General features: G+C 44.0%; 1 protein-coding gene across 1 annotated transcript in view; it reads left to right on the top strand.

Moving 5' to 3' along the window:
- Positions 1–16,296, top strand: part of ARPC5L (actin related protein 2/3 complex subunit 5 like) — a 116,306-nt gene that overhangs the window by 65,108 nt on the left and 34,902 nt on the right. The window contains exon 2 of the mRNA XM_069609441.1: positions 14,941–15,012. Within this exon, the coding sequence (XP_069465542.1) occupies positions 14,941–15,012 (72 nt within the window). The remainder of the gene's footprint in view (positions 1–14,940; positions 15,013–16,296) is intronic.

Genomic DNA, 16,296 nt, shown 5'->3' with positions numbered 1-16,296 from the left:
TTTATGACGGCCTGAGATTGAAAGAACATTGGGCACTGTTTTGAGAGGTCAACCATATATTTGGTGATCAGATCAGAGAACTTCACCGACCAGAGGTCGTGTCTAGATAACGAAGTGGGCTGCTCGCAATGGGGGACAGAAGGCATTTCTGCTGAGTGCACGCATGGCAGGAAAAAGGATTGTTTGTTTGGGTGATCATGGGAACGCTGGCCCCTTTTGAGAAACTCCAGTACAGGAAGATAGCAATTTAAGTGTACCTGGAATTGGGATGGCTAGTGGTGTGTTGACGTCTGATTTCTCCAGGCGAGTCCCAGTCGGGTGAACTTTCATTTTGTAATCCTTCTCTTGTCCTCTACGTTCCCCTTGTTCAGGGACGTCATTTAGGGACCACAACTGCTACCCCTGAAGTCTCCCTTGCGACCTCTAAATAATTAATAAAATAAAAAAGTATTTTACAATTGAGGCTCCTAGGCTGTGGCCAGCAGCATGTGGCTTTGTTTCTGTAGTGGCTGTTTTTTCTGGTAGCTATAGCTGGTAAAATAGCTCAGTGGGTAGTGTGCTTGCTGCTACAATGTGTGTGATCTGTAGGTTGCAGGTGCTACTCCTGGCAAGGGCAACTCGGCCTTTTATCCTGCTGAGGTTGATAAATGAGTACCAACACAGGTGGGGTGATGGTGTATGTGTATTTGTTCTATATGAAGCGCTTAAGTGCTATATAATACATCATTATTGTTTGGACTTGGACGCCTGCTTGAATTCACAGTAATTTGGTAATATGGGCCTATACGCACTGATATTAACGATGCATATGGTGATCCATTCTTGTATGCAATGTATATCACTTTACAGTGATACCATAACCATAATTTTCATAGTGTACTTGGAAACCATGCTATGTGATTCCACTTCCTGTTGGGTGAAAGGTCATGTTCATCTGTCACGTCGGGATGGGATCAGATGACATCACGTGTGATGTCACTGGAGGTCAAAGGTCGTGTCACTTCGCTACCTCAAGCATTTTGGTGACATGACATCCCATACTAATGCCGGCACCATGGACCAGGGCTTATCGACATCACATGCTGTACATCCAGAGGCGTTTTTATGGGAGGGCAAACGGGGCACTTGCACAGGGCACCCACCTTTGAGGGGACCCCACAAGGCTAGCTGAGCTGAAGTAAGATTCCATTGTTCACCAGTCTTAAATAGCACATGTCAGGATATTTTATGGGGTGCTTCTGAGGCTCTAAACCCATTGCCTTTCTGTTTTGGCAAGTGCATTCTGCCTTGATCAATTCATGTATTGCTTTGTGTTCATTGTGGTACACATAGTTTGTGGGTTCCTTATGGCACAACTCTGTAGCATGCATTCATTCCTTCCTGTGGGAATTATGTTGATCATGTGCAATAGGCAACAGTGAAATGCATATTGATAAAATTGAGAGCCACAGTGGTTCAGAAGTTAGCTCAGTGTGTGAAGCACCCATTGCAGAGATGTTTTAATATGCAAAATTAGAATATCACATTCCAGCAAGGCTGGCAGAGCCTTTCCTATGTCTGAAGTTTATAAGCCTGCCTGCGTATGTACTTGGTTTTGCAGAATCTGCTATCAGCAATGTACCTGTACCAGATAGGGGTTGCTATAAAAACGAACATATCAGCCGTATGATGATCTAGAAATTGGTTTGTTCCGATGGGGTGTTACAAAACCTAGGCAATCGCCTCCAACTATGGCATAAACTATTAGTCCAAGAGGTGAATAAGTATCCAAATTCAAGACTATGGAACGACAGCATTCATGTTTGTATCCTGTATTTGTCAGCAGATCATACAGTGATCCTGGTCAAATCATCTAATATATCTTACATTACTCTGCTGTCTTCTGTGAGGTTTGACTTCTTGCATGCTGCTGGTATCGTTTAGCCCATTACTTGATCTTTCTTCTTATGTAGGCCAGTTGGGTGGGAGGGCTGGTAGACAGTTTAAGGTTTGCTTGTTTGACACAAACAACGGTTTACTTTTAAGGTTTTTATGCACGTTTATAAATGAAAATGGCACAAGCCATTGTTTTGGCAGTATTTACAGCTTTAAAATACAAAAGACAAACCCAGATTAAATTTAACATCGATTGGTATGCTGGTTCTTGTATACTTCCCTTGATGGAGAGAATAAAGCTAGAATCGGTCCCATTTTGCATAACACACTTCTATAATATTTTGTTTAAACATTGTAATGTTTGATAATGTGATTTGTGTACTTTCCAAGTCCATTTGAGTGTTTTGTTCATGGTAAGAACTGGAAAAGCAGAAATTGCAGAGTTTGCACAAATCCCAGCTTCACCCTTGACCCCTTAGCCAATGGGTGATCTTGGGCATTTCATTTATTCTTGTATTGCCTAACCTCCCAATATTACCAGTTCCTAAACCTTTCAAAATTGTCAGCCCTTCCCAGTGATTTCCTTCTGATGGTATGATCTTCATAAAAGCCTTATTCGTGATTTCACTGTTTTAATAGTGAACATATTTATATCCCACACCACAGGCATATGTTCCTTTTGATAGCTAATGCAACACTATTTGAAAACCAAATCACACTTCTAATCTGTCTGTCTGGATAAAGTCACCTTCCTGGTAGCTTCTAATCTGCCTCCACTATCCATGCTTCGGTATGTGTAGAATTCTCCTTCCTTCCAATTGGTCTCCTCTATCCATGCATGAGCACTTTTGCATTCTGTGAGAAAGCTAATGTGAGTTATCTGTCTATTATGGGTTACATGTACCTTTTACGTACGGTCCTGCATTAATACTACATCTACCTTGCTGGATGTTGTTGATAAGAGGTATCCTGTATGCACTAGAACAGCAACCCCTTTGTAGATTGCTAATGTTGGTCTTTAAATGCTACTAGTTTATCTTTCTGATTAGAGCAACAATGAAGAGGGCAAGGAGACGTAAAGGGAGTAAACGTGTTTATTATGCTGCAAGACAGTATATCAACCTATAGGTTGTGCAGGTGGGGGCAGGGGTGCGCGACCAGTATTCTTGATCCCTTAATTCCTTTGGTTTGGTGGAGGGGGCCCCAAAGATGTCCATGCCCAGGTCCCCAAAAGTGCTTTAAAATGGCCCTGTAGACATATTTTCCATCCTGTGGTGCCTATTCTATGTAAAGATCGCAGACTTGGGTGTTTTTTTTATTTTTTTTTATTTTTTTGGGCTCCTGTAAAATTAAGTGTAACTTCCAAAAAGGAAGGCGAATGTTTGTTCCAAGCCTCCGTAGTGTTACTGGGTGGGTGCTGCACCAGGGTTGATGGGCTGACCTGTATGACTCCAAGTTTCCTTTAGGCAGCATCCTAATAATTTACCCGTTGAGCCTACTGGAATGCGCTGCCTCTGGTTGCTATGCTACAGATCCTCGCTGGGCCTGTATGGAGTGTACGAGTCAGAGCAGGGTATTTTCGGCAGCAGACGGCAAATTGACTGTCTAAACTTAGTTTTTGACTCCATTCATAGACCATTTTACTGCTGGCTGTGTGGCCTGGCCAACCGCATAGCCAGAGCAGTATCTCCGTGTCCCGCCGAGCTGATGTCCGAAAGGTACTTGTGTTGGTAGCGCATCATAGTAGACATGTCAACCAAGCTGCAGTTGCAAAAATGAAGAAACTATAAGCGAACTTGTAAGCATTACTGGTCTGGTGGTGCGTTCATGCAGCCAGTAGCGCCAAGATTGTGTAGCATCTACCGATTCCGGCTTAGCCCATCCCGTCTGATGGTAGTTTGAATGTGGAGTATTTTTTTTTTTTAATTATTTTATTGTAAAACTTCAACTTGATAAAATTATATCATGTTTTTGTTACATTTCATCTAAAAGAGAGAAAAAAAAGTTAAAGTATTTCTTCCTTTCCTTCTTTCCAACTCTTCCTTCGTATTACTCAGATCTTATTTAACAGTTCAAGCTAGACTATTGGGAGAGTCGGTCTCACGGAGTACTATCCGATATAAATGGGTTGTTTCCGATTGCGCAGTTATGCCATTCAGATAGGAACTGACTTTAAAGCTTCATCAAAAAAGTTAATTAAGTGACAGGACAGCTTGATGTTATGCCCTGCCACAGCATAGTCCCACCAATCGTCTGACTCATTGGATAGTGGTTTGAATTCTTTTAAATGTACTTCACGTAGTTTAGTCAACATGGGACATGCTGCTGCCAGATGTTTTAGAGACTCGACTGCTGATGTTTTGCAGAAGCGGCATTTGTTGTTGACTGTATCTTTGTTCTTAAGCAGTGTTTAGAGCATTCAATCGTAACCTCAAAAATTGTGCCCTATGATGGCGCGAAGGGCAGTCTGTGAGAATTTTGGTTGAGAGTGTAATTTAACCATGCTTCTGGAGGAAGGAAGGGTGGACTTGAGGGCTGAGCGGCTGTTGTACGTTGTAAGCCAATCCCATGTTGCTAGCTTCTTCTTCGCGTGTTGTGGGCGCTGGATTAACTCTTCTTCAAGTATGCCTGCTTCGGCCATAATCAAGTTTAGCTTAAGCTTCCATGCATGAATCAGTACGTTATCCGTGGAATCTTTACTTGGCTTGAGAATGTTATATGCGGGAATAGAGGAACCAAGTAGTATCTTACATAGAGTTAATAAAGATTTCCAGACGATTGTCATGTAGATTGAGTTCAGAGCTAACTCATATCTCAGTGCTGATATTGAGGTGTAATTCGTAAGATTCAAGACATGTCTCCAAAATTTTCCTTCCAAACGGCTCCAGACATTATGATCGATGTTCAAGGCAGCTTCACCGCCAAAGGTTATTGTTGGTATTACTTTTTGGAGGTAGAACATAACAGGCGTGATGGAAAATTTCCCATAGTCAAAGTTGATTTTGGCCGCTTGAAGACTCAAGACCTTTGTTTTAGCTATCAAGTCATCTATCCAGGCAGCTTCACATAGCGAGTCATTGACCATTGCACATAGATACCGGATCGACTTAACGACATCTAGGGCTTTTTGCTCTATATGCCAACGGAAAGATTTATCTTTCTTTGACATGGATCGTCCAATGCAGATAATTTTTGTTCTCTCTGCATTGAAACAGAGCTCATTGGCGGATAGAAACTCTTGCAAGCAGGAGAGAAGATGTTGGAGGCCGATTTGAGTCTGGTCGACCAGCACTGTCGTCAGCGTAGACCAGATGATTTACAGTGTGACCATTGAGCTTGGGAGGAAAGCAATGGACAGACTTTAGCCACTCTGGTAGGTCGGCTATAAAGAGTTTAAAGAGGTCTGCTGCGAGTGGACAGCCTTGTTTGACGCCTTTGAACGTTCTTATTGGATCTGTGAGGTCGCCTTGTGAATTGACTCTGATTTGGATCGAGGTGTCAGAGTGCAGGGCGATGATGGGATCTAACAGATGATCTGGGCACTCGCACAAGCGTAATTTTGCCCATAATTTGGTCCGATTGATGGCGTCAAAAGCTTGTCGAAGGTCGACGAATGCAAAAAAATTTATTTTTCGCTTCCAGTGCTGACAATTTTAGAAATGACAAGAGTATAAGGTTCATATCGGTGCCAACATTTTTTGTGAAGCCTGATTGTCTGGAGTCAAATTTACCAGATGAGAGGGCCCAATTAACCAGCTGTTGGCGCAAGACGGATCCAAAAATCTTGCCAATAGTGTCGAGAAGGGTGATCGGACGATAGTTCGCAGGGTCAGCCCGACAACCCTTCTTATATATCGGGACCACTATTGCCTTGGACCAGGAAGAGGGCAGCTTCTTGCTAGTAGCAATCTGAAGAAATAGTTCGTGGATGAATTTGGCCCAATGTGATTTGTGCTTTTTAAGCATCAGATTTGATATTTGATCGGGGCCGACAGCTCTTGAATTTTTTAGCTTAGCGATTGCAAATTCAATCTCTTCGCACGAAGGTATAAGGTCCCAACTGGAATTTGACACACTCGGCGGGAGAGAAACTTCCAATGCAGAGTTTTCATATAATAAAGTGAAATATTCATGCCATTTCTCGCTCGGAATTTCATTAGAAATTGAAGGATTGGATTTCGAGCGACCTCCATTTAAAATGGCCCAGATTTCACGTGTGTTTTTCTGTACCAGAAGTTTTAACATGGATTCTGCTCGTCCTTGATCGATTATGACAAGATGTGATCTTAACCAGTTTCTATATGATTGCCGCTGCTTCTTCACTTCTAAAGCCTTACAATTCTGATCACACTGTTCTTTTGATTTGTATGAGGTCCCTCCTTAATTTTTTTTCCTCTGCTATTTCTAAACTATATAAGTGTTTCGGGATTGTCCCAAGGACTCTTGAATTAAGGGTTATCTGAGTTTGGTCTGTCAGAAGCGTTGTGTACTCTACTGTCTGAAGTACATTTAAGCTATGACTTAAATGGGCGATCGTAGAGCCGTTGGTTCTCAGTCGATTTCCTGCAGCATTTATTTGAAGTCGATCTAAGTGTTTTTCTGGCATGCCACAATGCTCTTCGCACCAAACGAATCGCAATAAGTCATGATCACTAGATGTCATCGGCTGCACGTTTAGAGAGATGGATTTTTCAAAAAAGTCAGATGAGGCCCAAATATAATCAAGTGTATTCGTCCGAGTCATGCTATGCCATGTTGGATTTGCGGGAGAGTCGCCCTGAATTGCTCCATTCATCATGTGACAGTTGCGATCTAGAAGATCTTTGGCCCAAAGTTGGCCTCTCGGAGTAATCTCAGAATCCGGCAGCCGAACATTTGATTTGGAGAGTAGATCAAACTTAAACCAGCTGCAGTTTAAGTCTCCACAGATGAGTACAGAGACATTTTCGTATTTTAGAAAGGTAAGATCAATTTCATTCAATACTGACTGAATGAAAGATGAGGATGAAATCATGGCGGGATTCCAATATCCATTGATAATTAAGAGATTAGAAACCGTAGCTCTCAATGACGTCACCAACGTCCACCAATTCCAGATATTCAAGAGAGTTATTAATCCTGCAAAAGGCCGGCCTTTGGGGTTCTTTCCAGCTGGATTTATTAATATGGAAAAACCATCACGTGTGGGAGAATCTCGTAGCCACGTTTCTTGTAAACATATGATGAATACATTCTCCAGAGATTCCTGGAATGTGTTGAATAAATGTGTGAAACCCCTTGTATTCCATGACAATAGAATTAGCTCTTGTTGTTTAGTTTGTGATCGTTGTTATTTGCGTGGCCCATGTGGAAATCTTTTCAGGTTATTAGCTCTTCTTTCGAAAGACTGATGCGTGGCAGCATCTAAGATGTCAGGGGATGAGACCATAGACTGACGCAGGGCTGATCGCTTGGCAGCTCCAAGGTTTGCCTCGTGATCAAAATTTGTTTTAGTCGATGAAATGGAATTCGAGGCCAATGGCTCGAGGGTGAGGTCAAAGCCATATACCAAAAGATCTTCGTTTGCTTGAAGTAGCATATTTTTTTACTGCTGCAGAAGCTATATGAAGAAGAACATGATCAGAGGACATTTCAGAGACATATTCCACAATTTTGATGTCGTCTGATGTGATCGCTCGCAAAGGTGGAATGCAAGCAAGCAATTTTAGAATATTTCCTCTGTTTAAATTAACTTCGTTGCCAACTGAGTGAATATTTTGGAGGCGAAGTTTCCACTTGTATTTTTGTGTTTCTGAATTTCCGAATCCGGGGGCTCGCTGAGTTGGAGGCAAACGCGTTTTCAGCTGATTCAATGTTTGTTTTGGATTTAACCTCGAACTTAGTGCTTTCTGTGGAGCCTTTTTTGTCACGAAGGAGAGTTGGTCTGATTGGTCTAGCCTGCGCTAACCTCGAAAGATTGTTTGCCTCTTGGATTTTCCTCAAAGGGGGTTCGATAGTTCTAACGACTTGGTCTTCGACAGAGACAATGGTGGAATTCTCAGGATCAGCTGAATAGGTGAATAAATTGCATAAATCAGTTGAAGAGTCTGAGGAGCCGTGTTCAGAAGAAGCAGCGCTAGATGCTAAGCGCCGTCGTTTTGCCGAAATCTTTGAAAAGCTCAAGACAGTGCCTGTTGAACTTGTTGGAGGATTTCCAACAGTTCTCTGAGTAGTTATTATGAGAGCTGGTCTGGTGAACAGACTTTCTTCTTCGGAGTTGTTATATTTCTTATGAATTTTTTGACCTTTTGTTGTATTTGTTTCGGTGGAATACTTTTTTTTTTTTTTGGATTGCTGGGCTTGTTTCGCAGATATCATTTTTTGATTGCTTTCTGTAGTTGTAGCAATTGTTTTTGCAGAGCCTTTAAAAATATTGAAAGAATTTACTGTCGTTAAGGTTTGCAATGATACAGTTCCTTTTAGCGGAATCATGTGGTACAAGGGTGCTCACTTGCGGAACAGAGCCTTGTGCAGTCTGAGTTGGAGCTTGAGCGTCCTGCATGGAAGCCAACAAGCTCGTTGGTAAACCAGACTGTGAAGATTCATTAGGAACTGTCACCAAATCGCTTCTCGATGGAGAATGACTAGAAACCAGAAGATGTGTCTCGAGACACCGGGGCTCCACATACTTGAATGGATGTATTCTTTCGCATCCATTTTACAGAGTCCAAGAGGCCTTCCATTAAAGCATCATTTTGACAATGATGCCGAGCGGCTAGATCACTCAGCCTGTCCTGCCATCTTGTTGCAATTTCTGCATTAGTTGTCATTTGATCCTGTAGAAAGCTCGAGAAATGTTCTAACTTGTCAATTTTTGTCGTTAGATTGGATATTGCAGCACCTTGATCACTTATCGTGCCAATCAAAGACTCAAATATTTTTGTAAATGGTGCTAGAGCAACCGCCGAGGCGGCCAAAACATTGTTATGGATCTGCGAAAGTGCTTCAGATGAAATACCGAGCAGTTGTGGCTCAAGTTCCTGAAGTAATGAGGAGCAAGTTGAATTATCCGGATTGTACTGCGGATTAAATGTGGAACATTTCTTTACAAAGTTCGTTGAATGAACCTCGTTGCTTGATTGAGATTGCATATGATGCTGAGTACTCGCATTCAGTGTTGGATTTCCATGTCAAAGAGGTATGGTGGATATGCTTTTTCTTTTAAGCTCAGCGACTCTTTGCAGGCGACTAGCACGAGCGATCGCGCTCCGATCAAGAAGTATAGGCAATAGATTGAGATTTTGTACTGGGAGTTGGGAAGTACTTGGAATATTAAGATCGATGGATTTATCGTTTATGCTTGACATGGAAGGATGCCTAACATCAGGTGCTTGGCAAGCTAAGGCACTGTCGTTCTCGGGTTCGGTGCATTCAAATACGACTTCTGAAGTAGCTCGACCTGCTGGTTTTAGTGTAATAGGGTCGATTAAAGAGCCACTTAAATTTGTTGTAGATGATGGACATGGAATATAAACAGGGGGCTTCAAGACGTGTTTGGCATTGATCGTGCCAGTCTGTAAGCCACTTGACTTGGCCAGAGAGTAACTAGAGAAATTCTCCTGTGACAGAGTGTTTCTGGCATTAAGAAGTAAAGTCGGCACCTTTGTGGGCATTAGTGGTCGATTAATGTGCAAAGTATGTTTGGTATTCGAATTATTCAACAGAGGATTTTCCAAGTCTAAATTAGAAATTTTAAGCAGTTCTTCGTCAGTCACTACATTTGAAAGAAGACCTTTTTCTTTCCAGAGGTCAACACCATTTGTGAAGTTATCAGTCCTGAAAGGCACAGGAGCCAACAAGACTGAATTCATTGATCGCTCAGTTGGAGGAGCTCTCGCATCAGGCTGAGACACCCGAATGGCAGCAGAGAGGCTAGGTAAAATCGGCCGGTCGGCGCTAGCTGCTTGAAATGCAGCTGAATCAGATTTGCTGGCTAACGCTCTTGCACAGGGATCGCCATTGGGAGTTGGATTGCATTTGAGATTGGTAACACAAGTGCCTGATGAATATTGGTTGTCAGGTTGGAATGCTGGCGCTTCTAAAAGAACGCAAGGCTGGAGCAATACGTTGGAGCCGTCATCTGGGGTGCATCGTTCATCAAGAGTCGATGATGGGGGAGATGTTAAAGGTTTAATTTCCCCAGTAATTATTGGGCTTTTTAGTGATGATTTATTTGCAGCCATTAGCGCTCGGCCAGCGGTTTTGCTTACCTTAGCCCCAGCAATGGCTTTCATCCTGGCCCAAGGGTTAGTCACACGACGTTGCTGTGATGATTTTTTCCGGGTTTGGAGGCCGTCTGATAGCAAGGTCATTGTTTATCTCACAGTTGCAGACAGCAAACAGCCAAACAGCAGGAATCACAGCAGACGCCCTTTACGCGGCCGGGCTTAACGCAGCAAGGGTGTGCTGAGCTCTATTTTGTGGGCCTGGGTAGGTCACGTGAGCAGTCACGTGACAAGCACAGAGCTCTGCCTCCTCCTGGAAGCGAGCGAGCTGGCGAGTTGGGAAAAGCGAAATGCGCAAGTTCTTAGAACTCCCAGCGCACGTTATCAAAATGCAGCAAGAAAGTGTCCTCTCCTCACGGAAATTGCACAATGTGGAGTATGAAATGTGTGTAGATTTCAAAATCTCCTTCGTAGCCCCTGGTTACGGTTGTCTTCCACATGTGGAACTCCATTTTGTTTTTTATTCATCTTTTGTATAGGATCATTGGTACTTTAAAAGTTAAGTACACTATCTTTTTTTAGAGAATCGCTGCTTTTTGATGGATTTTTCGCAGCACTTTGACCAAGTGGACACAGCAAGCGCAAGGTAGCAATCTGAGCCAGTCTGAATAGTGGTTGTGTATATGCTTTGCTGATGTGCGTGTTTAATAATATTCGACTGACTCCGAAGTAGATTAGTTGTTGTGTTTAATAAATACCCTTCCGAACTTAATACACACTTAACCAAAAAATGAAAGCGTGGCTAAATGTGTTGCAGTGCTTTTTTCCCTCTTAAACGTCATAACCACTGCATCCTTATTTAAAGCCTACAGGCAAAAAAAGAACGGATTACACAAAAAACGGGGACCAGATGTGCATACGCAAAGCCAGTGCTACTGAAAGTGCCAGGCTTCAGGAATGCAAAATGCCCGGTTACACTGAATAAAAATGGACGTCGTCATTTGCTGTTACCTTTGGCGGAAGCACTACATAAATCAATATCGCAAAGCGCTGTACCAAGGACATTCACATGCACTTACCCATCCGTAAAGTCAGAGTTGGCATTTGCCAGGCATTGCACTATTGATACCGGCTGCCAAATGGTGTGCATCTGGGCAAACAATATCTGTTCCTGACACATGCCTATCTAACTCTTGTCACAAGTCAAAACTGTTGGTTTTGCCAATACGTGTTATTAACATAACTTCAGTGAAAGACAGGCATACTGCGTATACACCGAGTGAGTGATGAGCACTTAAATTTAGACACTGAGATTGATTTTAAATAACTGTGATTGGCAACTACTGCACAAAGTTTGTTGTTTTTGCTTGATAACGCTGGGAAAAGAAATTCCAGGAGGATCTTTTTGAGCGATCCCAGTTGGATCACTTCCTACTCACTTGCTGGAGCAGCAAGTGAGAGGGAGTAGGGATTGGCATGGCAATGGGCATGTAAATAACCATTGACACCTACACGCTTTGTGCCCCTCCATATATTGCATCTCGCTCTTAGCTGTACTCTCAATAGCCCAAACTGAACAAATGTTCGAACCGGTCTACTGTTTTCACAAGGACTTCTTATTTGACTTGTGATTCGCTTACTTGTATCAAAAGAGAGGCTCTGCTTCTAGACTATCACACAGGATCCTTCAAATGCGCCTTTAAGCCGTTTAAAGTAGTATGGGAGTTTGAAGTCCTGCTGGGCCTTGTAGGTTGTTCAGCAAGCAGTGCCTATACATCTTGCATCACTTGCTTTCTGGTACCTGGAGGCCGAACCATCAAAGGGCAAACGAATCTCCTCGCTAAAACGAGGGCTTTCAGAACAACACGTGCAGGCTCTGCAGCTTAGTTTTCTTCAAGTGTGAATGATACGATTTGGCAGAAAAATGGGCAGTAGAGTGTCTGCATTGCTAGGTTTCATGGAATTCCGCGTTTTCTCTTCCATCGGTTACTTTCTGTGCAGATTACTTTAATTTATTCCCTATTATTTTAAAGTAGGGAGTCAAAATATAGATCCCACCCCAAATGGGTGAGTGAAAATATTTTACACGTTAAAGGATCTTTTTCTTTCCATGTCATTCATGCAAATTAAAAGGTGCATGTATTACCTGAAGTTCCTCTTCAGAATATTATTTGAGCCCTTTACTATTGGTACCACTGATTTTGTACGTATCTGGTGCGTGTATGTAAGCAGAGGGCGGGCTCTTGCGTATCGGTTTCCTGTTTTTTTGTTGGAGTAGTTGTACGTTTGCTAGTTTTTAGGGCTTAACATTCACTACTGGTTCACCGATTATCTGTAGGGCTGGGCCCATGTACACACCCATTTATTAAAAGGGTCGGGGATCGCCTTGCTTTTAAAATGTCCTTTCATTTCCTTTGGTGTGTTGTGCATACGGTATGCAGGTTAGTCCCCCCATTTAAATTTGTTTTAAGATTCGTACTATGTGGTCATTTTGTCCAGGGCGTAGGAGGAACAATTTGCATAGTGGAAGTGGCCCACGGGCCACTCCCACTGTGCAGAGTAGCATTTTTGTATCCCGTGTGCGTTTACTGATCTCCCAGGACCGCTGCCTTCACTCCAATGTCTCCATGATGCAACTTTTACTTTTTGCCCATTATGTATGATCATCATATTTAAATGTTACTAGTGTCATTTTTCTTTACTAATATTCTCAAATTAAAGCCACATACATATGTTTGTAAGGCACCAAATACAGGTCCGCCAAAAGTAGTTCTTTTTTAATTGCTGGTTTCAAGCTAACCAGGCTCTTCTGGTCTAGAAGCAGGAGCTAAATGGCTCCCAGCAATTTTGAACCCTGCTTCTCTCTGCCACTCGCTCACTGGCCCTTCCCTTCACCTTGCACCACTAGCGGATACATTGCAGGGATCGGAATTACCATTCAATAAGCAGGAGCTAAAAGCAGCTACTGGGTATCCAGCATTGACCAGGACCCACCACTGTGGAACAAGTAGCTAGTACATGGCATTCTGGAAATCTACTTTCATATAAGATGCAAGCGTATTGTTTTGTACATTATGATTCCTTGTTTGAGGCCTGTGGGATAATGCGCCAATATCCCAATTGGCAAGCTCTCGATATGGGTGGCAACCCTAGTACTTGTACCCGCCACCTCTTTCTAGATATTCCAATATCTAAATCTGCAAATCCACCTATGCTGAGTTGCCCTCCTAATTTTGCCAACCAATCCTAGCTGTCCCAAACGGAGTCTTCCATCTATCTCTCCATACCTCCTCGGCCACAGTGGCATTGGAGAGCTTTTCCAACGTCAAGTTGGTGGGGCATCGGCTCACTGGTCTACACTACAAGTTGTGAATTGGTGTTTTCCATAGGAAAACACCCTCCTCACCTGACTCGCCCTCCCCACTCATCTCCAATACCCGAACACATGAGCCTTAGTCTGTTACTTAATTAGGACATTTTAATTGGGAAATTGGCTGGAGCTGAATATCTTATTTTTTTCTGCCGGAAATCGGCCGAATAATTAATCCACGCCGAATTTCAGTACACGCCTAATTCTTGTGAATATTCCTGAACAAAGGTGCACCAGCAAAACTTGCACTCGCCACTAGCCATTGACTCTTGACGAGGAATTGGCGATGTGTATAACTGAGGTGGCAGTGACTTTTTGTGGCTGGCTAGTATCACACCTGCGCCAGATACTGTGCCTGCTCTTGAGAGTAACGTAACACTCCCGTTCTAATATTTGAATGCGCAAAGTACTCGCGCTAACTCATCAACATGAGTAATGCAGTATATAGGTGCTCGTCCGTTTCCCATTGCGCATGACTTCAAGTTGTGGAAGAATAGAAAAAGGGGTGTGAAGTGACGCGACGCCCATCCTACTTGGCATGCTCTGCGTGGGCGTGGCGCTGCTGTCCACTGGGGGAACCACACCACCAGCTTTAGGAAGCATTCCTTGCTGCACAGCCCCCCTCTCACATAGGTGTTTAAGTAGGAGTGCTGGAAGTCCAGAGTACCTATTGCTCCGGCGCCTGTGGCGGGGGGTGGGGAGGGGCATTGGCACTGTCAAGCGCATCAGTTCCGGGCAGAATGTGGGCGTGGATAGGGCAGTGCAGATCTTCTCGGGCAGGGGTCTGTAACCTTGGACCCTCCAGATGTTCTGGGCAACCGCATTCGCACTTACTAGTATCCATTATAAGGGATCAAGGGGGGTGGTAGTCCAAAACCGCTGGAGAGCTGCAGATGATAGACCTCTGCTCTGGGGAAAGGGGAAGGAACGCCTGCTTTGCTGCCTCATTTCTATGTCCCCAGCATGTCTAGGCCTGCTTTCCTCCTCTGCCTGGCCTCACTCCCCCACCCTCTTCTGCACGTTAAAGCCTCCTCCGAGCAGAATTGACCACCCGTACGTCACAAGCCGTGTAAATCATGCATTAGCCACTGGTTTGACATCAGGGCCGTAGAAGTGCGTTTGTGGCCGCTGCCGACTTAGTGCCGTAAAGAAGGCCAGCAGACCTAGTGAGGTTCCCGGACGAACCGCCGTCATTGTTTCCATCTGCAGCCGGCGAGTACCCTGTAATTAAAGGCAACTGCTGCTGTCCCTGCCCGGCTCCGCACTCGATGCCAGGAGATGGTGGCAGCCAAGGGCTTGCTGGTGCGCGCCTGCGCGGGGTTATTTCACAGTTCTGGAGGCGTGCATCGTTTGGTAGAGCACTCATTACATGCCAAGGATTTTAACTAATGCTAGAAGAAAAACAGGAAGACGCCTGCAGAGTTTGAGGGAGGTTGTTTTGTACCATGTGCATTTTTTTTGGGTATTGTCCTTGACTGGCCTTGATGTACAGGGGATGTGCTCCGAGCATTTCACGCAGCCTTGCGGAATTCGCCAGTCAACTCCAAGAACCCCGAAGCAAAGGTACGTTATTTACTCTTGTGAACTTTGTGTCTTATTGTAAATGGCTGTTTAATGATTGACAGCATTCCGATGGTTACTTCCTGATGTCTGTGTGAAGTGCTGGAGGGAAGGTAAGGCGTGTTTTTTATGACATTTGCATGTTTTCTCCCACATAGTCGTCTAGCAAGACTTCCGGCCAAAGCGGTAGGAGTCGACTGATGGCAATCAGGTCTCTCTTCATTCCACCACTGTGGCTGTAGACTTGTTTATTGGCGTGTGGACCCCACAGTGTGGTTTAACTTCTCAGCGCTTGCCAAATTTGCGGTAGGGTGCTGTCGAGGATCCAGGGTAGGAATTGGGGGCGGAACAAGACAGAACTTGGCTCTAGTGAAAATTCACCTGCTGGAGCATTTTCATAGAGGCCCAAATGCCCACCGTGCCATGTTGAGGTGAGGAAGCTCTTTCCATGACTGCAATCCATCCCACGCGCTGTCTGAATGCATGCTGGTAGACTTGTACCTGCTGGTATATGGCGATGTGCAATTGATTTATAAGCTGCATTGAAAAGTCCTCCGTTGCTCGTCAGGACAGGCCGATCCCAAATGATATGGTCCAAAGGAGTAGGGTTATAGCTCAGACTTTGCACGTTTTACTGTTGGGGTGAGTGTTGTGACCGATCCAAATTAACTCCACAACCGCTGTGCTCTGAAGGATTACATGCTTGAAAACTAGCCCCATTTTTAAAATGTGGGTTCCCAAAATGCACTTTGATTTTATGTAAATCAAACACTGCCCGACAATCTGGGTATCCTGCATTATTCAATACGTAGCCCTGCTCCTCGGCTCCACGCACTTCCACTTGACAATCCCAACCATCCCCGCACCACAAAGGGGGTTGAGCTCAGTAAATATTTGCTAATTTCCCGCAGTGGATGTGACTCTACCTGCGTGGGCACATGGTGGTACGTGAAATCCTCAATCCTTTTAATCTTCAACTACTGAGTCCCCCCAAGTCGTCACCACATCTCGTGGAACCCCCGGTCGGCAGCTGAGTGTTTGGTGTGTTCAGCACTGCACGTGGTATTGGGGTATCTCAAACAGCGCCTACTTGGTTAGGTTCTGCAAAGCATAATGTGAAATGCATATATTGGGCATAAAGCACAGTTAAAACGGGTTAAAATGATCTATTGTTGGAGCTGCAATGTCACCGCTTCTAACCTTGTGAAAAGCCTTGCTGTGGCATGCAACTCACTTGTGCTTTTTAACCAAGCAACAGTTGCATATGTGCTTGCGAGACCAGAGGAG

This window comes from Ambystoma mexicanum, chromosome 8 (assembly GCF_040938575.1).
Source record: "Ambystoma mexicanum isolate Mex_15411 chromosome 8, UKY_AmexF1_1, whole genome shotgun sequence".
NCBI classification, from domain to species: domain Eukaryota; kingdom Metazoa; phylum Chordata; class Amphibia; order Caudata; family Ambystomatidae; genus Ambystoma; species Ambystoma mexicanum.
Note: the sequence above shows the minus strand (reverse complement) of the source record. Positions and strands in the feature narration are given on the sequence as shown.